Below are 26,815 nucleotides of genomic sequence, written 5' to 3' on the forward strand. Positions count from 1 at the left end.
TCAACGTTGACTCAGCCTTCTATCTTTCCAAGGTCGGTAAAATGAGGACCCAGATTTGTTGGTGGCAATAGGTTAACTCTGTAAACCACTTAGAGAGGGCTGTAAAGTAGTGTATTTGTCTAAGTGCTGTTGTTATTGCTTTATGCAATGAACTTCTGTGATAGCAAGTTATCATGGAAGATAAGCATTGGGGGCCAAAGCATTCTTCAAAGCTCGGATTCGGACCGGTTTGGACACCAGCTGGGCAGAGTCTGACGATCAGGACACGGGCGGTCTTGTCAATGTTATCTGGGAGGAGTTCGATTCTGTGACCCCTGATGAAGTGGACAGGATTATGGGGAAGCTGAGTTCCACCACATGCTTATTGGACCCGTGCCCTTCTTGGCTGGTTTACGCAGCTAGGGAGAGGACACGAGGCTGGCTCCAGGCGGTTATATCTGCTTCTTTGAGTGAGGGTTATTTCCCCACCGTCTTGAAGGAGGCGGTGGTGAGACCTCTCCTCAAGAAGCCTGCCTTGGACCCAGCTGTATTGAACAACTTCCGTCCAGTCTCCAACCTTCGCTTTCTTGCGAAGGTTGTTGAGAGTGTGGTGGCGCATCAGCTCCCTCTGGTCCTGGATGAAGCGGATTATCTGGACCCTTACCAATCGGGTTTCAGGCCCGGGCACAGCACGGAGACGGCATTGGTCGCTCTGGTGAATGATCTCTGGAGGGCTCGGGATAGGGGGTATTCCTCTGTCCTAGTCCTATTAGACCTCTCGGCGGCTTTTGATACCATCGACCATGGTATCCTGCTGCAGCGTCTCAGGGGATTGGGAGTGGGAGGCACGGTTTTTCAGTGGTTCTCCTCCTACCTCCTGGGACGCTCGCAGTCGGTGTTGGCAGGGGGGCAGAGGTCGACCCCTAGGACTCTCGCTTGTGGAGTTCCTCAGGGGTCGGTCCTCTCGCCTCTCCTGTTCAACATCTATATGAAGCCGCTGGGTGAGATCATTCGTGGTTTTGGAGTTGGGTATCATCAATATGCTGATGATACCCAACTTTTTATTTCGACCCCAAACCACCCCAGTGATGCCCTCGCTGTGATGTCCCGTTGCCTGGAGGCGGTTCGGGTCTGGATGGGGAGGAACAGATTTCAACTCAACCCTGACAAGACTGAGTGGCTGTACATTCCGGCTTCCCGAGACACCTGGGATGTTCCACCTCTTTCTATGGGGGGTGAGCTTTTACCCCCTGTGGATAGGGCTCGCAACTTGGGAGTCCTCCTAGATTCACGACTCACTTTGGAGGATCACATAGTGGCCGTGACTAGGGGGGCTTTTGCCCAGGTTCGCCTGGTGCGCCAGTTGCGGCCCTATCTGGATCGGGAGGCCTTGTGTACGGTTACTCATGCGCTCGTGACCTCTCGCCTAGACTACTGTAACGCTCTCTACATGGGACTTCCCTTGAAGACTACTCGGAGGCTCCAACTGGTACAGAATGCGGCCGCGAGAGTTGTCTTGGGAGTTTCCCGGTACTCCCATGTTACACCTTTGCTCCGTGAGCTGCATTGGTTGCCAGTTGTCTTCCGGGTAAGGTTCAAGGTTTTGGTTATGATCTTTAAGTCCCTACATGGCATGGGTCCGCGATACCTCGAGGACCACCTGCTGCCGGCGTCGACTCCCCTCCGCCCTGTGCGCGCCCACAGAGAGGGCCTCCTCAGGGTGCCTCCTGTCAAGGAATGTCGACTGGTGGCCCCCAGGGGGAGGGCCTTCTCTGTGGGTGCTCCGGCGTTATGGAATCAACTGCCGGTCGAGCTCCGGATGGCATCAGACCTCCGATCCTTCCGTCGCGGGTTGAAGACCCATTTATTTGAACTAGCGGGTCTGGCCTGATGGGGGTACTTGGGTTTTTTATTGGTTTGTTTTAGTATTCTGGTTTTAACTTGGGCATTAATTTAATTATTTTTTAATGTTTGTATTGGTGTTTATATTTATGCCCTGTGAACCGCCCTGAGTCCCTTTGGGAGAAGGGCGGTATAAAAATCTCAATAAATTAAATTAAATTAAATTAATTCTGTGAAAACCACATCGATGCCACCTGCCTAATGATATCATTGTGCATACGACACAAAAAATTATACAATTTGGGCCATTTATGATTGTGATACAATTTCCAGGTATTATATCAGGTATGTATAAACTAGGTAGTGAGAGGCTATATATGAGTGTAGCTTTGGTTTGTTTTATAACACTTGAAAACCTACGAATCTATAATTAAAACTTTATATTATCAAGGAAGATTAGCATTATAAGACAGTTGAGGTAGAAACATAATCATAAAGATAGTAGCCCACAACTGGTTACATTTGAAAATATCCTGGCCATCTTTAAAATATTGCCTGAAGAGAGAAGGATAACATGCAGTCTTAATAGCTTTTTATACTGATTCCATTGATCCTCCTAGTACAGCTAATTCTGTAGCCTAGATGCTGCAACTCAGTCGGCGTATAAGCCTAATATGCATGGGTCAAAATATTTTGCAAGATTTTAGTGAGGATAATTTGTTCATACCCCCACCCCCAAGTGTATTGTCCAACCCAAGGTATTAGACAAAGATCAAATATTGAATTGATTTGAAAGCTCTGTCATACAAAAGAGGAATATGCAGTATTAAATTGCATATAATCTTTTCTATCTGTTTCTACACGGGCCTCAATTGTCCCCATCTCTAATGAACTAAGCTGCATGTAACTGGTAAGGGGCAAGGATAGTATTAAACAAAGATGTGCTTTTTTTAGTAATTTGGCCTGTCGTCCTACATTTTTGTAGTTTAGCAAACCCATATTTAGGTATTGATTCACTGAGCCTACCTGAATATCTTTTTCCATTTGACCGGAAAATTAAGAATGATTACCTGGGTAATATTCATGTTGTTTCTTTGGAAACAAGATAGAAATGGTTTGCTATGGCCTCCTTTCAAGCTTTTGTTGACTTCCCAATTTGTTTCCCATCCAATTACTAATCATATTCAAACCTGCATAGTCAAGTTCAATTAAGAGATACTGTCCACTGAGATAAGGCAGCCAAAATAATAATCATCATCATCAACAACAACTCAAAAGATTATTTGAAAAAACCTATTGATTATTTTCCTAAACTAAGAGTCTAGAAGCTATTCCTGAGACTATGTATTCCATTTCATAATCTAAAAAGCTGACCTCTGAAATTGGAATCCCATCTTTTAAAAGGCCTCTCCTACTAATCTTTCTCCCAAAAAAGATTTATGCTGAAAAAAAGATCCTTTGAGTAGCCAAAGTAAACTGTTTAGAGCTTTAAAGATGAAAAGCAACAACTTGAATCATGCATGAAAAATAACCAGAATTGAGTGCAAACCATTTAAATGGACATAAAATGGCCGTAACATCACGCCAGGAGTTAATAGCTAACAGCTTCATTTTGTGCCAAAGGAAACTTCTGGAAATTCTTAAAGGTCAACTTTATATACTGTGCATTGCAGTAGTCTAATTGTGATTTGAACAAGTGTGGAAAAGTAAATTTACCACCCAGAGTGAGCAGGCACTTCTTTTCCCTCTTGAGAGCCAGAGTTTTGGTGCAGCCTGGGAAAGAGGGTTAAAGCAGCAGCCCCACCCTCTCCTTAATTAGAGGGTTTATCCCCTAAAACAAAACAGAAAGCCAGCTTGTGTGTGTGAGTCAAAAAGAGACAGAGAGAGTCAAGCCAAAAAGACAGCAAAGAAGCAGGAAAGAGAAACCTTCAACGCAAAGGCAGCAATTTTCAGACAGTGAAAGAAAACTGCAATTCTTGGAACTGCAAGACTAAGAAGCAGAGCTGTGAGATGCAAAGGAAAAGAGACCAACCAGAATCTGCAAACCAAAGCAGGCCCATTGCCTGCAGGGACCCAGGTGCAGAGCTCCACAAACCGGCTCCAGAAACAGAGAACTGTGAGTGCTGGGGTGGGGGAGGGGAGAGCAAAACTCATTCACAAGTCTATAGAGCAGAGGCCCCCAACCTTTTGGGCACCAGGGACAAGTTCTGTGGAGAGAGGTTTTCCCATGGCCCGGAGAGGCCATGGTTTCATGTGCTGCCTGCATCCCACGGATGGGGCTTCTCTTGTTTGTGCAGACCAGTTTCTGCTATGCCACGGACAGACCGGTGCCAATCCAGGGACCAGGGATTCGGGGGCCCTGCTATAGAGCATGGTGTCCAACCTTGGCATGTTTGACCTGTAGACTTCAGGCTGGCTGAAGAATTCTGGGAGTTGGAGTCCACAGGTCTTAAACTTTCCAAGGCTGGAAATCCCTGCTATAGAGCAATGAAAAGAGTTTTCACATACAAATGTACTGGGACTGGTATAGGAGCTGAAGAACTGGGGGTAAAGAAAACACTTAAAGAGCTAAGAAGTAGTTAATTTAGGAAAACATAATGCTGCAAACATGGAGATAGGAAGTTAGACATGGAATATAGAGATAAAAATAGAACTTTGTCAATTAAATAAGATAGAAATAGTTGTAAACTTAAAAGCAGGGCTTTTTTTCTCATAGAACGCTCAGAACGGCATTCTGGCACCTTTTTTTGCACACACACAAAAATGCTTTTGCACAAGCTGTGCTACTCCCTCTATTGGCTTTTGAAAGCCAGTAGGAATTGCTGCTGAGTGCGCCAAAAGACAACTTGCACAGGCAAGTTGTCTGCAGCAAAGGCAAGTTGGCAGGAACTTTGTACCCCTCCCTGCAAATACACCATCTCAGCTAGGTAAGTAAGAGAGGACAAGGAATTGGAGGTTGGTTCTGCACGGGTAGCATCGCTGGCGGAGCGGTTGTGAGCAGGGGTGCTGATGCTGTGGGAGCTGCGGGGTGCGCTCTGCATGGGGTGGGCGGCGTTGCTGGTAGGGTGGTTGCGAGCAGGGGTGCCAAGTGCGGGCTGCCCCCCAAGACCGGAGTCAGCACCTGAGCGACTGGTGCTGTGGGAACGTGGGGCAGGTGACATCACTGGTGGGGTGGGGGTGGCGGCAGCGGGCTGCCCTCCAAGGCTGGAGTCAGCGCCAGAGTGGCTGGTGCTGTGGGGTGGGCAGCATCATTGGGGTGGTTGTGAGCGGGGGTGGTGGGGTGGTGGCAGTGGGCTGTCCCCCAAGGCCGGAGTCAGTGCCTGAGCAGCTGGTGCTGTGGGAGCCACCAGGCATGCTCTACATGGTCAGCTTCATCCCTTTCTCGTGGAGGACAGAGGGGGAGTTATGGTTTCAATGCCATCAGGACTGTAGTTCCCACGGAAAACAAGTACTCGCAGCTCCTGCTCCTGCACTGAAAAGGGTTTACTCTTTACTCGGCGGCTCGGGGGCTGAAACGGCTTGCAGTGATGGGTCCAGAGGTGTGTGATGTGAAGGCTAGATTTTCCCCTGTCCTCTGGTAAACAGGTGGACTTCCCCTGGCCCAGTGCAGGACAAAGTCTTGGGCACCATAGCTTTTATGGGCAAAGGTGTCTGTTCTAGGCCGGGCCCCGCGGGCAACTTTGAGGTGAACAGGTGGTTGGCCTTGGGCTGAGACCGTTTGCTTTTGACGTCCTGGGTCCTGGAGGACGAGGCCTCTTTCTGCATGTGGGCCGATTCCACCACCGAGGCATAGCTGTCCACACCGCTTAGGGAGCTACGCAACACCGATGCTGCACAGAAGCCGGAGGACCAGGCTGGGGATGTGGTGGCAGTAGATGAAGAGGAGAAAGAAGTAGAGGATCGCAAAATGGAGGGGGTGAGACCTTCCGGGGAGATGATCTTCATGTTGGTGTTATGCAACACACTGGGCCGCTGCTGAATGTTCTGTGTACGAGGGGAAACTGGGGAGTGTTTGTGAGAGTGTGCGGATGTATGGCCGCTGCTGTGCTCTGTGCCTGGCCTCCAGATGGGCACATGCTCCACCGTGGCCATGCTGGTCACCACCAATTTCTTGCAGCCCCGCCATGTAGAGCAGGCCCCACAGCACCAGCTGCGCCGGCTCCAGTCCTGAGGGGCAGCCCACAGCTGACACCCCTCACGCCCGTGACTGCAACAGCTCTGCCGCCCCCGCCTCCTGCACCCGCCAAGATGAAAGTTCCGGCACCTTTTTTGTTTTTAGAAAAAAAGCACTGCTTAAAAGTAAGATTGTAGAATAAAATAAGGAAATAGAAACAAATACAGAATTAGGATTAAGATTAGATATAAGGAATAAGAGTTTAATTTTGTATAATGAAATTATTTTTGTAGGGAAAAACAAATAAATCTTCAGGTTTGTTATCTGGCCCAGATTAAGAAAAATCCCAACACCAAGGTTTGGGTTTCTGTGATATTAGCTCTGGTGCAATGAAGCTGAAATAAACTAATTTAGGTAACTGTTTTTCCAAGCAATCTTTGGGAAACTGAGGCAAAGATCCATTCGTACGTCTCTGAGTGTACAACTGTCCTCCTTTAAAAACCAAGCTGCCATCCTGTGTAAGAAACACAGACTATGGCTCTACATTTAAATTTATTGTAGAGTTGTTTTTTCCAGGCCAGGGGTGTTCAAGCTTGGCAGCTTTAAGACTTGTGGACTTCAACTCCCAGAATTCCCCAGCCATCATGACTGGCTAGGGAATTCTAGGAATTGAGGTCCATAGGTGTTAAAGTTGCAAGCTTGGACACCTCTGTTCTAGGCTTTTACCTTGTGACATCTATCTTCCTCTCTGCTTAGATCCAATGCAGTCCATTTTACAAAGTCTAGAGCAACAGCATGAAGAGGAGAAGCGGTCAGCACTGGAGCGGCAGCGACTTATGTATGAGCATGAACTAGAACAGCTCCGGAGGCGTCTGTCTCCAGAGAAGCAGCATTTCCGCACCATGGACAGGTTTTCCTTCCATTCTCCCAATGCACAGCAACGTTTACGCCAGTGGGCAGAAGAGAGGTGGGTGAAGGGAATAAACTTTGGAGGTCTGGTATTTTTCCTTATTCTCTTCTTTGGAGAATACTCATCTTGGCATATGTTTGGATTAAGACAATAGATACATTTTATACATCAATGAATAAAATAACTTTTTTACCAGGTTTCCCCAAAAGTAAGGCCCAGTCTTATATTATTTTTGCCTCCAAAAGAGGCATTAGGTTTTATTTTCAAGGGCGTCTTATATTTTTTGTGAGATCTGCCTCTCCCATCCAGCAGGAGCCTGCGTGGCTGCTGGCCCACTTCTGCTGCAGCTGCTCGCGGCAGGAGGCTGTGCGGCACATCGCACTGCTGCTGCCACAACGCGGTGAAGCAGGTGGGGAAAGGGGTGGAGCTACCCCATGAGTCCTGCACCCGCTTCCTTCAGGGCCCCCCCACCCAGGCCATTCCTTGCTCGGCGATCTTCCCTTTCACTCCCCTCCTGAGTTGGACTGCCATGCTATGGAACAAGGGTGTGGTAGACCCGGTCCCCCATCACCATTTCGGACCAAGGGGGGAGTGACGGCGAAAGGCTCTGCTGCCGCTATGCGCTGCTGGATGGGCTTTCTTTGCACTTCTCTCCACAGATCACCTGCCCAGCGGCAGCCGCTGCCTCCTTCTCCTCCACCAACTCTTTAGTGGCTTGTGCCATGGCCAGACAAAAGCCTTTCACGCCGCCTCCCTCCACCAGTCCTCTGTCGCTGCCACTGGAGAGAATGGAGAATGGGGAGCAGAACGGCTCTGCGCAGCAATGCAGAGCAGAGTACTTGCATGCCACCGTGCATCACCCCGTGTCTCCCTTCTCCATTCTGGTAATGGCAGCCCCGTTTCCTGCCGCTTCTCCTGGCGCTACTGTAGAGTTTGGCACACCACCACCCAGCTCCTCCCTCTTCCTGAAAGCAAAAAAATTCTTCACTAACCTGCTTTCCAGCTCTGGCGCGTTTCTCTCCTTCCGCTGTCAGGAAATTTCTCCTTAGTTCTAGGTTGCTTCTCTCCTTGATTAGTTTCCATCCATTGCTTCTTGTCTCACCTTCATGTGCTTTGGAGAATAGGTTGACTTCTTTTTTGTGGCAAACCCTGAGATATTGGAATACTACTGCTATCACCCCTTAATCCAGGGTTGTCAAACTCAATTTCATTGAGGGCCGCATCAGCATTGCGGTTGCCCTCAGGGGACTGGGTGGGTATAGCCAGGGTGGGCGTGGCCTACTGGGTGGGCGTGGTTAGAGTGCGTATGGCCTACTGGGTGGGCGTGGCCAGCTCTACATCGTTCGCATCAAGGGGGCCTATGGGGGCCTGGGCAGGAGTGGGACAGATCTGAGGGTCTTGGGCAGAAGGAGGGTCTCTGGGCCAGGGCCAAGGCAATGGGGGCCGTTCCCCCAGTGTTTTCAGGATGGCTTCGCGGGCCACATGAAACCACTTTGTGGGCCGGCTTCGGCTCCCGGGCCTTGTGTTTGAGATGCCTGCCTTAGTCCTTCCTTTCATTGGTGCAAAAATGGTTAACTGATTGCACCAGAGCAAAACATCCTTATCAGTGTGATTATTGCAGTGTGTTTCTAAATAAATATTTTCTTTTAAACTCCATCCTCCTTTTTGTCTTTCCCTTGTTTTGCAATAGAGAAGAGATGCTGAACCACAGCCTGAGGAAATTGAGGGAGCAGATTATGAAGGCCAACTTGTATGTTAGGGAAGCCAGCTTCATTGCAGAAGAGATGGACAAAAGGACTGAATATAAGGTGACTCTCCAAATTCCAGCCTCAAGCCTTAACGCAAACAAAAAGGTAAGGCACTTAAGTCTATTCAGGCACATACAGTATGTTATCTGCTAAGATGTAGCAGTCCAGATGAATATTTTCTGCTATTCCAAAGGTGATATTTAAGCAGGGTATAGAAATTTTCTTTCTGTTGATTTAACATGATGTGTATAAAATGGGAGTGGACACTTGCTAGAGAAGGGCAAAGGGCAGTTCACAGCCAGTTTAAACTAGCAAAATTTGAGCAATTAAATGGTTTATTTACTTATTGTTATTCAAAACATGCATGTATCTGTCTGCAGTGGCTCTACATTTATTGATGTCCAGTTTTACTACTCACAGGCCACGTTAATGGAACTAGTTAATGTCATGACTTATTAAAATCCTTTTCTGGGTTCACCTATTATACTGAATGATAAATGAACCCAGACACCACTAAACTACCAAAAATCTTGAACTAAAGTTAATATTAACCAAGCTTTGAATTTTTGCAAACCAACTGCTAGGATTTTAACTGACCTGGTTAGGCAACTTCTGTGGATTGCTATGTGACTATGTAACCTTCATGGCATTCCTTTTTACTGATTTAAGTAAAAAGGCTGCAGACTCACCACTGTTTTAAAAAAAGGAGGGGAAGCTCAGATTTCAAGAAAAGAATGTGGGAAATATATCAAGTTCTGCGACCTTCAGTTCTCCTCAAAACAGGCTGTACTGAAATTCAACTAGAGAGGAGAAAGTGGTGAAAGAATGTTTAGTTTCATAGTGCATATGATCATTTGCTGATGAGATGTTCCTATCAGTTATCAAAAAAAAAACCCATGAATAAATCTTACAATGATGAACTGTTTATCCAAGCATCAGTTTAATTTAAATATTTATGTTCAGTGTCATAATTTTCTTTTAAAAATGAAAAATGCCTTTTTAAATGTAAATTTACCAGCTCTGGACCAAGTGGATTAAATTTCTCCTCCAGAGAAAGATTATATAACTCACAAATACACTATTCTGGACTATGTTTTTTAAATTTGGCTTTTATTGAGTTAAATTGTCATGTATCTATTACATTTATTGTTTAATTCTTTTTTAAATTTTCTATTCCATGTTTCTTAAATTTTTTGTTGTGAGCCGCCCTGAGTCCTTAGTGAGAAGGGCGGCATATAAATTCAATAAATCTAATCTAATCTAATCTATTCCAAATAAGATGGTGGTCTTTTTCTCAGATTCTGTTTATTTATTGATGTTCAATTTGATTTGATTTTAAGACCTCCCATTTCAAAAAGTGTTCTTGGGATTTAAAAAAAGAAAAGAAAAAGAAAAGAAAAATATTGGGTGTGAGAGCAGAGAATTCAAATATACCCCCAGGTAAATTTGTCTTGATTTTGAAATGAATATTTATTGTGGCCAAAAGAATAGGTATAAATCCAAACAAGATACTGAATCTTGGTTACAAGTAAAAATGGATCATACTACATAAAGTCTGCCAAGTGCAAAAATTTAATATAACTTAGACTGCAGTATAATCTCTACCTTGGGGGCACTGACAGAACATGCCCACTTCAATAACATCCTCGGAATGTAGTTAACCAACAAACATTTAATATAAAATTTGGCGGATTTGTCAGTTAATGAAGTTAATGGTGAGACAATCATTCCTTGATGAGCTCCAACATAAAAATTTTCAAAACAAAAGGCTGTATTTGACGATTTCACTTCTTATTACACAGACAAATTTGTGCAGAAAAAAATATTTTTTGTATCTTCCCTGGAAGATATCAGAAGATAATACAATAATACAGTCAAGCCAAGAAAAAGCTTGCCAATCCTGAGCTTACTCAAGTTCTCAAGATAGGCAGGTAACAAAAAGATTTTTCATTATTTGCATTGATTCTCTCTCTCTCTCTCTCTCTCTCTCTCTCTCTCTCTCTCTCTCTCTCTCTCTCTCTCTCTCTCTCTCTCTCTGCATTTCTTCTTCCTTCTGGGCGTTTTGTAGCGGGGTGCAGTTCTTAGTGAGCCAGCCATTCAGGTGAGACGAAAAGGGAAGGGCAAACAAATCTGGTCCCTGGAGAAACTGGAGAACCGGTTGTTAGATATGCGAGACCTCTATCAAGAATGGAAAGACTGTGAGGAAGACAACCTGGTATGTGGAGGAGATGCGGGGATAAACCTTTCCTTAACTGGTAAAACATGATTTATCAGCTTAGTTTTCTCTATATGTATTGTATTCCTATCTTATTTTCCTCAACTAACCTGGCTAACAGTCTTGGAGGTTTGAGTCTGTTTTGACGCTTGGAGACTGCCTGGACAAATTACTGCAGTTTTCTTGGCAAGATTTCAGAAGTGATTTGCCATTGCCTGTTTCCTAGGACTGAAAGAGAATGTCTGGCCCCAAGTCACCCAGCTGTCTTTGTCCCTAAGGTGGGATTAGAATTCACAGACTCCCAGTTTCTAGCCTGATTCCCTAACCACTTTCCCAAACTGGCTTCCAACAGCCTTGGATAACATTAAATTAAACTCAGCATTCATTGAAGCTATATGTTGAGACCAGGAGGTAAAGGAACATGTATCTATATATGTGATCCTTAGAGAATAGTCTTTTTCTTGCTATTTTTTGAAAAATTAAGTATGGGCTGAAAATCCTTAAAAGATTTTTTTTTTTGCCCCAAAGTTTGGCAGGATGACGACATTAACAGAAAAGATAAAAAAATATCCTTTTGCTTTTATATTGCTGGGAAGAAGCAGACTTGAAAAGTGGGAAAGCCTTGATTATTTTTTGCTTCTCCTGGCTGCAGTGTTTATATCCTGAGAATGATACTGCATCTTGGCATTAGGTTTCTTTGAAAGTGAGAAAATGCCAAAGCTCCCGTAAGCATGAACATCACCCCATCCTTTAGATTGGCCATCCACTTACCCACCCACCCGCTGCATACATGCATGTAAACATGCCAACCAGTAAGACAATGAACATGAAGGTGAGGGGAGAAGGATCATTTTCGCGACAGCATTTTTACTTAACTTTCATGTGATATGTTCAGTTTGCAAAGGAAATCTCTGGCTTATCTTGCCCCAAAGCCATGTGAGGCAGTTTGCTATCTCTATTGTACAAAGAGGACTATCCTAACGCTGACTGTGGTTTTGTTTTATGAGAGTCTGTGTGCTTCTTCGTAATGAATTGCTGTCTCTTTGAAGTTCCAAAAATTGTTACATAGACTGAACCAAAATAACATTATCTGTGGCTTTTAAATAGGGCCATTAGAAGGTTGAACTTTTTTCTTTTGACTAGTCCAGGGGTAGGCAACCTCGGCTCTTTTATGACTCATGGACTTCAACTCCCAGAATTCCTGACTCAGCTATGCTGACTCAGGAATTCTGGGAGTTGAAGTCCATGAGTCATAAAAGAGCCGAGGTTGCCTACCCCTGGACTAGGTAATTCTGAAGTGCTCCCATGAACTCTTTGTCTTTAAATAAATTTCAGTTTATTTAAAGTAACACATAAAAGAAGCCTTAAAGGAAATAACCCAGAACCCTTCTTTTCTTCCTTTATTTTCCTCTATATTGAGATTGCTATTCTTGCACACACCTTTGGTCCTCTCTGAATGGGTTCATAACCTGGTTTCCTAAAATAGTAACAGCAAACTAGTTCTGGGTTGTAAGTAGAATATGGGTTGTGATTATAAATAGTTTCTGGGTTGTGATTGGTCTAAGACAAAACAAATCACATGACTTACTGGTACACAGGCAGTTACCTTCAGTATGTCTTCCTGTGCACGCATACAGGTAATTAAATCAGCTTTCTCAAGATGCTGTCCTTCCAGAATTTCTGTCTAGCATGGTCTTTACTCTGGAAGGCATATATATCATTGTGGAAGGCTGGATTAAACCATATTAGAGGCACTATATTAAGGTGACTGAAAACAAACTGGGAAGATGGAGAAAGAGTCTTTCTTACTTATTAAGGTGTCTGTTACAAGAGAATAGGGGGAGGGGGGAGGGGAGGGGAGGGAGGGGTTGGGGAGAGGGGAGGGGGAGGAGTGGGGGTTTTTGTATCCAAAAATGTGCTGTAAAACTTTTCAATTAAAAAAAAGAGAATATGATTCCCTCTGCCAAATTGAACTTCTGTCGTAAGAGGATCTAATAATCATAGACATTTGTTGTTCACCCTTTTTTCTTCTCTATTCAACTCAAGGTTATGAGGTCTTACTTTCGGCGAGCAGATCCTTTTTATGATGAGCAAAAGAACCACAGCCTAATTGGAGTCGCCAATGTCTTCCTTGAGTGTCTCTTTTATGATGTGAAGCTGCAATATGCTGTGCCCATCATCAATCAGAAAGGAGAGGTATCTTTCTACATGATCAATTATTAATCATTATCTAGTCACATAATTACTGTTACTTATTTAAGAGTTACAGCTCTGTGCACAATTACTATTGATTCTCTTATCTTTTGACATAGATGCCTCTAATATAGGCAGTTGTATTTAATTTCTTCTTAGTTCTTCCTAATTTCTTCCCAGTTTGCCCCTGAGTTTGTTTAGGTAGGAATTGATTTGATAATCATGTGAAGTGTATAAAAAGGCATGACAAAGATGACTTTTGAATCTGGGATAACCCATTCTCCTCCTCACAGATTTCCTATTGGACCCATGTTGACCAGTGTACAAGAAAACTAGAACTAGAGAAGACTAGCGTATGACTAGTTCTCATTAAACTGATAAACCTGTTCCTCAGCCATACCATTCCTACAGCAGGTGGAAATGCAGATGAAGGAATAATAATCCTTCATCTCCACAACTACTTCACATATAGAATTCAGCACATTATTAATCTCACTGTTTAGGTTTACATGGAGAAACTTTCACTCTTGTGATATTTTTTTCTTTTGTTTAGTTTAGTTTATTTTTATGTGCAGAGAGAAAGATTACAAAATGGTCATTAAAGAACCTGAGTGTCTCCCCCTTTGTTTGGTACTGGATACAGGCTAGGCAGGAACTCTACACCCTCTCCCTTTCCCCTGAGTACCTGTTGGTCCAACGGTTGACAATCTTAAGGGGTTGCCACAAAGAAGAGGGAATCAACCTATTCTCCAAAGCACCTGAGGGCAGGAGAAGAAGTAACTGATGGAAAAGTATCAGAGAGAGGTCCAGTCTAGAACGAAGGAGAAATTTCCTGACAGTTAGAACAATTAACCAGTGGAACAACCTGCCTCCAGAAGTGGTGAATGCTCCAACACTGGAGGTTTTTAAGAAGAGACTGGACAGCCATTTGTCTGAAATGGTATAGGGCAGTGATGGCGAGCCTTTTAAAGACTGAGTGCCCAAACCGCAACCCAAAACCCACTTGTGTATTGTCGGGTGCCGGGTGGGTGTGGCCCATTGGGTGGGCGTGGCTGTGGTGGTAACGGCAGACTGGGAGGGACTAAAAAGTTCAATCAATCAATTCCAACTTTGCAAGATTTTTTTTCCCCCGCGAGAAGTTGAAATTGATTGATTGATTGAACCTTTTTTTTGGCACACGGCGGCAGAGGCCTAAAGCAAAAAGGTTTTATAAAACCCAGCTGAAGGCCTAGGACTGGGGCGATGGCACGCGTGCCCACAGAGAGGGCTCTGCGTGCCACAGGTTCGCCACCACGGTTATAGGGTTTCCTGCCTGAACAGTGGGTTGGACTAGAAGACCTCCAAGGTCCCTTCCAAACCCATTATTCTGTTGTGTTATTCTGTTATTCCATTGTGCCTTTGGCCAGACTGAGTGGGGGACCCTGTGATGATTTTTAATAGGAATGTTACTGTATCAAGGGAGGTTTGCTTTAATTGTATTGTTATTGTTCTGTTGTTTGCTATCCAGTGTTCACTGGGAGTGAGGCAGTCTAGAAATCCTGTAAAACAAACAAGTAAAACTTCTCCTAAGCTTAATACTCCTTTTAGGTAAAACTCCATTGAAGGACAATTCCTGTTAACATCTCTGATATTATCCCTGAGCTTGATGATCCTTGAAGTTGAAATAGAAGAAAGAAGAGATTACTTTTCCCAGTTTATTACCAGTTGCTCCTCCACTGGACTCTCAGAGAGGATTAATCCCTTGATAATTGTCTGACTATTCTTGGAATATATACAACATGAACATCTGCATTACTGTGTTGGTGCCGCATCTCCCTGCTCAGGGCATAGGAAACTACATGCAAAATGGCATGCCCAATTTTTACTTTTAATTTCTTGGATATGATAATTACATGAAAGAGTGATTTCCCCCAGCATTAAACAGTCACTTCAAAAAATAATACGGCAATAGGCATTACAATAAATCATTTCAAACCCAGTGCAAGGCAACAGCTCAGATAAATACATAGCAACAAAATTTATCAGGGCTAAAAACAGCTTGCAGCCGCAGAATTTAAAGTAGATTACAGACATTAAATTATAGATCTTAAAAAACTCAAGAGAAAAATGAAAATTGAAGGCCAGTATTTCCTGAGGCAGAACAGTGGAAAACTTTGAAACCCTCTGAAAAATCTATACTGCTGTTTCAGGCAGCATGGATTGATGAGAATTTTGCTAATGTACATTTATTTTCAATAATGTAGTTTTATTTGCTTCCAAGAACCTTATGATTATCCCTCCTGTCTATGGGATTTGTGCCCTGTCAGGTAGCAGGTCGCCTGCATGTTGAAGTGGTACGTGTGAGTGGAGATATTGGGGAGAGAATTGCAGGAGGTGATGACAGCTTGGAGGGCTGCTTTGAGAATGATCAGCAGGAACACAAGTTACTGTGCATGGTGAGTTTGCCAAGAATGAAACTTTGCCAGCTATGTGCCTCTTGTTTTGACTTGCCATTAGAGTTGGGGGAAGGGGGAAGTGTTGCTTTAGAAGTGTTTAGATGGAGAAATGAAACCTTTATGATTCCTCTGAAGACATTGAGAGCCTGAAACATTTCCAAGGACACTGCAGCAGGTGTGGAGGAGAAGCAGATGGTTCCACAACAAAGTGAAATTGTTTACAGAGACTATGTGAGAAGTTGGGGGTTTGGCTGGAGAGATTGTTGTTTAAGTCTATGAGTTGGTGTCTGGGAACCTCAGAGTTAATTTTGCTTCCACAATATCATGCCATGTATGCAATAAATAATAAGATTTTCAGAAACAGAATGAACCTGATGATTTATTTGGATCCTTGAGCTGGATGTTGACAGAGTTCTCTAAAAGCTTCCCTAATTTTGCTTTTCCAAAATAAACAGTTTGATAGCAAAAAGCCTGTCTATCCTGAACTGGGTGCTCTATGGATTATAATTTTAATTATAGTTATTGTGGAGAGCCAGTTTGCTGTAGTGGTTAAGGCATCAAGCTACAAACCAAATTAAGGCCTTGAGTTCAGGTCCTGCCTTGATTTCAGTGAAATCAGCTGGGTGACCTTGGACCAGTCACTCAGTCCTAGGAAGGAGAAAGTGGCAAGCCACTTCTGAAATCTTGCCAATAAAACTGAGGTTGACAGGAGTCAACTCTGATTTTTAAAATAACCTGTTGTGATTGCTGGGTATGCTAGCTAGGAGTGATATTACATTGTGTAATATGCTGGGACAGCAACAACTTTATGAAGAATGACCTTAGTTAGTTTTAGTTTTATTTATAACTGCTGGAGCTGTGAGGCCAAAGCAATCTGTCAGGGTTGGTCACTATTGTGTTCGCTCAATTATACTCATTTAAATGTCTTATGGACAGTCATCCAGGTCATGGTTGACCGTTTTTTAAAGGCAATTGGACATCCTTTATTTTGTTTGAAGACATTTCCCTTCTCATCCAAGAAGCTTCTTCAGTTCCTTTCTAAAGTGGATAACTAAATGTCTAAGGAGTTTCTCAGTCATCCAGGTCATGGTTGGGTCCCAAAGGTGCTTTTTCAGAAGGCAACTGGACTTTCTTTGTTTTGCTTGAAGATGTTTCACTTCTCATCCAAGAAGCTTCTTCAGTTCAGCTGCCTTTTGAAAAAGCACCTTTGGGATATTCATTTGAATGTACTCGTGTATTTATTTTATTGTGGAAGTTTTGTTTAAACCAAGAGTTTGATAGCTTAAGGTACGTAACTTTCACTGTTTTTTTAAACTGCCACAAAGACAAATATGTCGGTTGCATTAATTATTTTGGAGCAAGGTTGTGTCTTCAAATCCCTTTAGTTTCTGCTTTATAGTGAAGCAACCTTTGAGATACCCAAGTCTGCTCATAGAGTGCCCCCTGGTGGAGCTGTTTATTTCAAGATATAATTTTAAGGCAGATTTACTGTCTACTGAGGAAGCTTCTGATTTTATAAGATAGACATTATTCTGAACAGTCTGCTACATTTTGTATTGAACTTTTATTGAATGCACCCTATTAATTATTTATTGTACTGACCTCTGTATGTGTTATGTGGCCCTTTTAATCCCCTAGATTAAAATCCTTCAGGCTACTGGTTTGCCTCAGCATCTCTCCAACTTTGTGTTCTGCAAGTATTCTTTCTGGGACCAGCTGGAACCTGTGATGGTTGCCCCTGAAATGGATCCTTCTTTGTCTCCCATCAGCAAGGAGCCACGGTGCATGGTTGTCTTCGATCATTGCAATGTAATTGTGCTATTGTTTTTACTGCTATCTCAGAGTTGCAACTTTAATTTCATCATTAAAGTGCTCTCCAGGATGGGTGGGCAAAATCCTTTCTTACTAGTTCTTTCTTACCAATTCTGATATTATGCTAAGCTGTAATGTTGATGTGTGTGTCTGGGGGAGAAATAGAGTGATGCTAGCACACATATTATGGTGTAGCATTATGGCTGATCTAAGTCATTATGGATTGTTCAACGAATCATGGTTTTAAAAATCCCGACTGCATATTACACGGCAGCGGTGCAATGCATGTGTCATTTTAAGCTTGAAATTCTGCTGGTTGTAATAAAATGGGAATAAGTTACATCAGGGGACTTCAAACTTGGCCCTTTTATGACTTGTGGACTTCAACCCCCAGAATTCCTTAGCAAAGCACACTGGGCCAAATTTGAAGACCCCTGAGTTACATGCTTGGCAGCCCATTCTTTGAAACCAACCAACCAGATAGAGATAGTTTAGTATAATATCCAAATGAAATATACTGATTTTTTACACCTAAAGCATATTATATTATATTATATTATATTATATTATATTATATTATATTATATTATATTATATTATATTATATTATATTATATTATTATATTATATTATATTATATTATATTATATTATAATATTATATTATACAGTATTATACAGTATTATACAGTATTATACTATATTATATTATATTATTATATTATATTATTATATTATATTATATTATATTATATTATATTATATTATATTATATTATATTATATTATATTATATTATATTATATTATATTATATTATTCATAAGCCAGTTCTAAACTAATTGTTACTCATCTTGTCATGTATAGTCATTATGAATTATAATCCTGCATGTCACATTGTTTTGTTGGCACTGTTATATTTACCTGTTTGTGTAACCAGGATTGAAAATATGGTCTCAGTAAGCATGCAGCTAATGACTTTATATCATGATTCCTGGCTTAAAGTGGCATACTCTTTTGCATTGTTCCAAATCTCTCTCTTTTTTCTAGTATTTATTAGGCTAAACAATATATATTTGCTCTCCGTATTTATTTAGAATATTTCTAGGATGTCACATAATTGGAATTCTCTGGATTGCTTCCATTAAAAATAAAAAATCAAACACTACTTATAACTAGTGGCAGAAATTTTTAAAACTCAGAAATCAAGAAATATCAAATTTTTATCATATAGGTAGAACTTTGAAACTCTAGAAATTCAAAGTTATCAGGGTCTTGAGAAGCTTTGAAAGTTCTTTAAAAACTTCTATGTCAAAAATCTCAAGAAGCCTGAAATAAAGGGAAAAATTATTGTTTACTGAAAAGAATATAAAGTAGGCTGGACCTCTATAGGAAAAGCATTTTATAACCAAGATTTCAGCACTGAAGGAAATGCCCTTTTCCTTAGTGGACACCCTCTGAATTTCATTTTACTAAGGACCAAATTTCAGGTAGAAAATGAGAGAGGGTGTGACTCTTCAGATAAGAAAGTACCAACCATTCAGAACTTTAGAAACCAAAACAAGCATTTTGCATTGGATCTTAGAACAAACTAGAAACAATAGGAAAGACAGCACAGTAGGGTAATATGATTGTTCCAATTAACAAATGTCTAGCCCTGGGAAACAAACGTGCTATATCAAATGTGGATCAGGCTTACTGTCTCTTTATTTGCTGAGCTACAGTGTTTTCAATGGATCATTTTGTCTTCTGGGGCTCTTAAAAGTACAAAAGGCTATTCTGGAGAAGCCTGTCTCAAATACTCAAATCCCTCCCCTTTTTCTATAAATATTAAAAGTGAGTTTACTAATGTAAGCAAGTTCTTGAAGCCTCTTTCATATAGTCTAAAACAGGGGTGTTAAACTTGCCACATCCCTTGACGTGTCACGATGTATCGCAACTTTTTCCTCCTTGCCCAAGCTGGGGTGGGTGTGGCTTCCGCATGACGCATCCAGCCTGTGGGCCGGCAGTTTGACACCTCTGGTCTAAAACATACATACCATGCCATTAAAATTGAGATCATTTTTTATGATGACTTATAAAATTGAAATATTCTGATTTTCTTATTTCAAAAAGCCCTTAGTAAAAAAAATAGAAAAGCAATACAAAGTATTACAAAACAAATTATAATTCAGTGTATTGTTGAACAATATGAGCTCTCTCTCTCGCTTCCTTTTTTCCAGCACTTTTAAAATACTGTTCATATCCCTTTAAAAACAGTTTAAATTAATGTCAGCACCCAAATAGCCCTGTTCTTAATGCTGAACAACTATATCTCAGCTGACTCTGGCACTGATCATAAAACCCAGCAGATTCAGATTGTTGAAAGTGATTTTTGATGTAATTTAGGCTGGTATTCTTTCCATTTGTAACATTGCATTCTCCACCACACCATCTTGAAGACAACAGGTTCAGGAAGGTTAATTTAGCAGATGGAAATGTTTTTTAAGAGCTTTTCATATCTAACACTATTCTAATCATAACAAGAACCCAGCATAGCAATCCTACATTATTGCCTTTGTACTGCAAATGGGCAATACTAATATACCAAAAGACTGCTGGTTAATTGCCTGTCAAAGCTGTACAATCAGGAAACATCACATGGAAGAGAGAAATGAATTCATCATAATGAAAAGCAATAATAAATCTCCAAAAGTAGGACAGCAAATTCCATCCATTAATTTTGCCGTGTTTCCCCTTGTGGTTTGCTTCAGGATTCTAAGCATAAAGCTTTCTAAATTGCTCTCTAGATCCTTCTGGTACTCTATTTATCATAGTGATTTAAGCTTTCTGTTAAGGTTGCAGATCTCAGCTATTGACTGTTCCAGTTCAGATATCCTGTTGGGATTAATGTACACTAATATGTTTACTCCCTTATTTCTATATGTTTCTTTTTTCTATTTCTGCATCCGTATGTTCCAATAGTAGGGAAGGAAATGAATGATGCATTAACACTTTAATCCTTTTCTGACTAGGAATTCTCTGCCAGTATCACTGAAGATTTTATGGAATATCTTTCGGATGGTGCTCTAGCTATTGAAATATATGGACACAAACAGTGTGATTCTCGCAAAAACCCAGCACTGTGGGATTTAGGAATAATTCAAGCCAAAACACGAAGCCTCCGAGACAGGTAAAAGTGGCACTTAGCTGATGAACACATTTAAAACTTGTGAAGAAAAACGGTGTAGAAGTCAGAGGAGAAGATTTATAAGCAAAATATGAATTATTGTGCACTTTCTTCCGATGTTCCGATCTATTCCTCTGGCATTTAGAATTCAGAAACCAAGGGCCATGGGGAGCATTTCTACCTTCTCTCTTCCTTGTTTGCATTCTGCCACAACTCTTCTCCCTACTCTTTAATCACTGCCTTTCTAAAATCTCAAGATTCTATTATAACCATATTAGGAACGGAGTAATTTTCAATTCAATTCAAAACGCAGCTCATTTCAAAATGTAAATACCAATGTTGGCAAAATTTGATACTCTAAGTAACTTAGGCATAACCACAAGGGAAACTTAAATGTGCTTTGCCAATGGAAGTGAAGCTGCACTGAAACTATTTCCCTTTTTACTGTTTCTTTCCCATGCGCGCACACACATATGGTATGCTCCCTTCCTTGCTTTCTTTCTTGCCCATATATACTCCCTCTTCCTCTCTTTCACACACATACACCTATACTTGCAAACATCTCTTCTCGTGATGTATAGTTTCCAAAGCAAAGTATAATCTTTGAACAGTTTTCCAAAAGGCATAGTGTTTCATTTGTCTCAAAAATTGTCTTTTGGTAGATGGAGTGAGGTCACCCGCAAAGTGGAGCTATGGGTTCAGATTCTGGAACTCAATGAGAATGGAGAATACTGTCCAGTAGAAGTAACTCCAGCAAAGGATGTACATACAGGTGGCATTTTTCAGCTTAAGCAGGTAAGATGGTAAAGAAGACCATCAATAATGTCAATACTTATTACTTTGCCTCTCTTTTTAGAGAAGTGGTTGATTGATTACATAAACACTATGAATTTGGCTTTTGTCAAATGATGTTCAGGCTACTCAGAATCCTGTGGTAGCATGAACAAACATAGGCTATTTAGCACCACATTTTTCTTTCCCATTAGTTCAGGGGTGTCAAACTCAATTTCATTGAGGGCCGCATCAGCATTGCGGTTGCCCTCAAGGGGCTGGGTGGGTATGGCCAGGGTGGGCATGGCCTACTGGGTGGGCGTGGCTATAGTGCGTATGGCCTACTGGGTGGGCGTGGCCAGCTCTACATTGTTCGCATCACGGGTGCCTATGGGGGCCTGGGCAGGAGTGGGACAGATCTGAGGGTCTCTGGCAGAAGGTCGGTCTCTGGGCCAGGGCCAAGGCAGTGGGGGCCGTTCCCTCACTGTTTCTAGGATGGCTTCGCGGGCCACATGAAACCACTTCGCGGGCCGGATCCGGGCCCCGGGCCTTGTGTTTGACATGTCTGCATTAGTTGCTCTTCTATTCTAAACACCTCTGAGCTTGTTCATATCACAGAATACATCCCCTATAGAAAGATCTCAGTTCTTTGGACAACCATTAACTGGATTTTGGACATTTTAATTTGGACTTCTCGCCCCGAGCAACGAAGTATGTTGTTTCCAAGACTAGAAAATTTGTGTAATTTATATCATTTGCATGATTACAGCATTAATGTTTTACATCTCTTCAGTTAATTTCTGTAATGAATGCAAATGATGTAATTTAACAGATATTTTAAAATAATGACTATCCCTTCCACCTTCTGAGGTTTTACTGTTAGTTTTCTATAGGAAAGAGTCTCTGAATTGAAAAAGCCTTCCCTTTAGGTGAATCTGACCAGCTAAACATTCAGATGCATTTGCACAAAATAGAAGTCTTAGCATCAACCTTCATTAAGGTTAGCATTGGGCAAGTTAGGACCAGTTGGATACTTGTGCTTCAGTTTATGTACAGAAGGTGAATTAATTCAGTTACTAGGTTATGCATATTAGGTGAAAGCAGCCAATGAGAACTTTATTTTAGAATCCATTCCTTTGATCAGTTGCCATTAATTGCATGCACATGAATGAATAAGTATATGTAAGTGAACAAGACAAATTGCTCCATACCATGTTGCCATTGCTCTGTCTTTGCTTTCTAAAGCCTACAGCGTTATAGCTTTCCCCATCCTGGAACCTTCCAGTTGTTTGGCATCTGCTACTTCTAGCTGTCCCTGGCCATTCCAGTTCTGCAAGTTGCAGCCACAACACACTGCAAACACTCATCTGACAAATGGACTGTTTTTCAGGCTCATCTTTCAGGAATAGTGTAAGGGTGTTTTATTTTGCAGACTTGGGATCAACTCTTAGTAGAGGATATAGCTCGATAGTTTGACACAAAGTTTACATAGAGCTCAGGTTGCAATGTATGCAAAACAAGTTCAGATACTGTGTTGGAAAAGACCTTTGGTGATGATCTTGGAAAATGATGCTAGTCAAAAGTAAGGAATTCTAGACTGGTAAAACTAATTGTCTGACTATCATGGTAAGGCAACTTTCTAGTTTCATGATCTTAGTGTTTTATGATGTAGTCTTAATGCAGCCTGTGTTTCCAATTTGCTGTTCTCTGCCCCACCCTGCCCCGCCCCACCCCGCCCCACCCCCGAACAATTTGGAATGAATGGGCAAATGGTTTGATTAATCAGTTTGAATGGTCAAGATGCTGAAATGTTTAAGATTTCTGCTTATTTGAAGGATCATTCGCAAGAAAGATATATTTCAGTTTGGAGGAGATGGATAGATTATATTCAGAATAAATATGGGACTAAAAAGTTCCATTTAGCTTATGAGTAGATTTTAGATTTTTATTAACTTTAGTATTAGTATTGATTATATTTTTGTTTAAGTTATTATTATTATGTTTTTAATAATTTAAATGTATCAATGTTAAAGGGGAGTTAAAGCACATTATGAATTTGGTTGATTTTATAATGGATAATTTTAGTTAGAATATGATTATTATATTTATGACCCTGTATTCAGCTCTGGGAAGTGGGGGGGAGGGGGGTTTGGGGTGGGTGGGTTTTGGGGATGTTTTGTAAAAAATTTTTTTTGTAAAACTCTTTAATAAAAAAAAAGATGCTGTTTCCAAAGTGAGACTACCTGACCACTTTTTGCCAGCAGAGGTCCCCCTTACTCTTTCTTCTTCGTATACTGCTTTTTACAATATTTTCTCTGAATATGTAGGGACAGTCACACCGAATCCAAGTGGAAGTGAAATCTGTGCAAGAATCAGGAACATTGCCTCTCATGGAAGAATCCATCTTATCTGTGGCAGTGGGCTGTGTGCAGATCAGACATATCAAATCACCAAAAAGTCATGAAAATTATCAGGTAGAAGATTCTTGTATATACCAAAAGCAGTTAAGTGTGTTCATGCATACTGGTTATATGTCAGATTTTTCTCTGCTTGAGTTTCTTGAATGAGTGGATCATTCTGAATTACTTGGACAAAAGGGCTGGTTGCATTTCTATATTTTCTCTATGATTTAAATTACAGAATGGAATGGTGAATTAGAATCCACTTTCTTGAGCTCATCTGAGTTTTGATACGTGTTAAATTGCATGCATCTGTGTGAGACAGGAAGCTATACTGAAGACATGTCAAATTCGCTATGTCACGTGACATCACGCAACGTATCGGGACAGTTTTGCCATTGCCGGCAATGGGGTGGGCATGGCTTCCACGTGACGTGTCCGGCCTGCAGGCCAGCAGTTTGACACCCCTGCTATACTGTTTGAAAGCTGGAGGTTGAATATTCACACCTGTCAGGGAATGGTGTTCTTTACATCTGCTTTCAGAAAGACAATAATTTGCATATTTATATGTATTTTGAAAGTAGAGAACCTGTTTTGGGTGCTTACAAATTGGCTATGGCAGAGAACCTCTCATTGATCAAGCAGTTACTATGGCAATAAAGCATCCTTTTTTGTGTATGTGTGTGCCTTGGAGTCAACATTGGACAAGTCCCTGTAGTTTTCTTGGCAAGATTTCAAAAGTGGTTTGACATTGCCTCCTTCTTAGGACTGAGAAAGTGTGGCTGGCTCAAGGTCACCCAGTTGGCTTTTTGCCTAAGACAGGACTAGAATTCAGAGCCTTCTGGTTTTTAGACTCTTCCTGGTGCCTTAACACCAAACTACTCAAAGTATTCATTTACTAGGAGGCAAATATACGAGACTTCCCCCATCCAGCTCCTTGGACCCACAGGATGCTTTCCACAACACAAGTTAGCTGTTTGTCATTTTTCTGAGCAAGAAGGCAGACTTCTTAACAAAACATCGGGCTACAGCTATCCACAATTTTTGAGGCCTACTAGTATTCAGAACCTGTACAAAAATACATCACTTAGCATACACTCCTATATAATGTTTAAATTTACATATTCTAATGGCTATCTCAGAGAGCTGTTGGAATATTTTTGCCCCAGAATTGCAGCACCCTCCAGCTTTATTTTTCCCCCCCAAGGATAATTGGTTCAGAAATAAACTATAAATGAGAGTGCTTCTCTACAGTACAGACCCATTAACTGAGAATCTTCCCTTGTAGATAATATATACATATTGTCCATTTTATCCATATCATCCACTAGAACTATTTGGTCTAGGGGTTGAGGCACCAGATTACAAAGCAAGAGACTATATATATGTGTGTGTGTGTATGTGTGTATGTGTGTGTATGTATGTATGTGTGTGTGTATGTGTAGTAACTGGGTGTAAAAATGAATTTATATGAATTTTGCATGTTTTTTTCTCTAGGAAGAAGACGACATGGACAGTTATCAGGTGAATATGTTATAATTGGTTTCTTCAGAATCTAAGACTTTTTAGATTATTTAGTCTCTTGTTCATTAGAGAAGTATCATATTATCTGATCAACAGTCTCTAGATTCAATATTGTAGTTTCTAAATAAAACTTATTAATGTTATTATGGTCATTGCCCAAGTAAAATATATGATAGGAATAAAAATAAATCTGGCCGTAGTACTGAGATGGTATGAGCTTTGGTGGGCCTGTGATGTGGATAGAGCTTTGGATTGAAAGATGGTTAGCATATAAATTTCATAAATGTCATAAATATAAATTTAATAAATAGAATAAAGAGGAGCCATGTTGAATGCCTTGTCATTGATTTCTCATCAGTTTTCAAACCAACGATAATGATATTCTCCTAGACTGGCTCAGAGGATTGGGAATGGATAGCTCAGAAAAATTTCTTTTTGAAGCTGCTGGGAATGGTCAGTCAGTGGCACATGGTTACATATCATCAATCTACTGAAGATATCCCAATTTATATCTCAGTTCTGGGCCAATTAAGCGATGGCGCCAAAATTGTCTCAGTGTCTGGAGATTGTGGAATTCTTGAGGGAGATGACCAAGTCTCAACTATAAAAAAACAAGTGGGTATGGATTTGGAAGTGTTCAATTGTTAGTATAAGTTTAGGTTGCAGTATCCCTAGTGGAATTGAAGAGCAATTTGGGAGCTTTCTTAGACTCCTGGCTTTTGCTGGAAGAGCAAATGTCAGTCATGGTGAGCAGGACCTTTGCACTACGGTAATCCATTCAGTGTATCAACTGCACTCTTTCGGGATTACCCACAGTAATTATGCACAATGATTTGCAGCCTAGTTAGCTCTTGGCTTGGTCTATTATTTTGCAATCACATGGAAATGCCTTTGAAGAACACTTGAAGCTGTGGCTGGTCCAGAATGAGGCAGTCCAAATACAAGCATATGGCATTATGCTCATGTTCCACTGCTATTGCACAACCTGTACTGGTTACCAATGGCCTTATAAGTGCAATTAAGGGTACATTACTTTTTTTATTTATTTTCAGTGGCTATTTCTTTATCCTGAGACCTGAGCTTCAAAACATTTGGCATGCATAGTTTCTGACATCGACATTCAGAAGCAAACTATTACATTTGAATGTTTTGTTTTTAAAAACATATCATTTCTTCACAGGATAGAGATCTAGAGAGGCTGCGCAGGAAATGGTTAAATGTTCTTACAAAACGCCAAGAGTATCTAGATCAACAGCTGCAGAAACTTGTGGGAAAGCCTGGTAAGCATAAGCAGTTTATTATTTTCCACTGTAACTGCTGCCAAAGTTGTTTGGAAGCTAAAGAAACTTGAAAAATTTTCAGGACATTCCCAGCTGCATGGAGAGTCATTCTTGCGCTTAGATTACGGAAAGCAAGTAGAATAACTCCAGACCTAATCTGCTCAACACAAGGTGATATAAGACTGAAAGAGTGGTATATATGCATGTACAGATAGAACAGGCAACATTGGAACTGTCATACATGGCATCTTCTCTCTATTTGTTGTTGTTGTTAGTTGCGAAGTCATGTCTGACCCATCACGACCCTATGGACAACGTTCCTCCAGGCCTTCCTGTCCTCTACCATCTTCTGGAGTCCATTTAAGCTCACGCCTACTGCTTCAGTGACTCCATCCAGCCACCTCATTCTCTGTCGTCCCCTTCTTCT

At 41.4% G+C, this 26,815-nt stretch overlaps 1 protein-coding gene across 3 annotated transcripts in view; it reads left to right on the forward strand.

The window, feature by feature from the left end:
• Window positions 1-26,815, forward strand: part of KIF13B (kinesin family member 13B) — a 157,619-nt gene that overhangs the window by 84,491 nt on the left and 46,313 nt on the right. For 2 of the 3 annotated variants that reach the window (XM_083354306.1, XM_083354307.1), the window contains exons 17-27: window positions 6,692-6,902; window positions 8,536-8,698; window positions 10,662-10,808; window positions 12,855-13,004; window positions 15,308-15,436; window positions 17,075-17,245; window positions 20,260-20,417; window positions 21,077-21,209; window positions 23,513-23,659; window positions 25,082-25,108; window positions 26,289-26,388. In XM_083354306.1, coding sequence (XP_083210432.1) covers window positions 6,692-6,902; window positions 8,536-8,698; window positions 10,662-10,808; window positions 12,855-13,004; window positions 15,308-15,436; window positions 17,075-17,245; window positions 20,260-20,417; window positions 21,077-21,209; window positions 23,513-23,659; window positions 25,082-25,108; window positions 26,289-26,388 — 1,536 coding nt within the window. Of the gene's footprint in view, window positions 1-6,691; window positions 6,903-8,535; window positions 8,699-9,933; window positions 10,034-10,661; window positions 10,809-12,854; window positions 13,005-15,307; window positions 15,437-17,074; window positions 17,246-20,259; window positions 20,418-21,076; window positions 21,210-23,512; window positions 23,660-25,081; window positions 25,109-26,288; window positions 26,389-26,815 lie in introns of all 3 variants that reach the window. The other variant, XM_083354305.1, reaches the window with a different exon arrangement.

This window comes from Vipera ursinii (genome assembly GCF_947247035.1).
Source record: "Vipera ursinii genome assembly, chromosome: 1".
Classification (NCBI taxonomy): Eukaryota; Metazoa; Chordata; class Lepidosauria; order Squamata; family Viperidae; genus Vipera; species Vipera ursinii.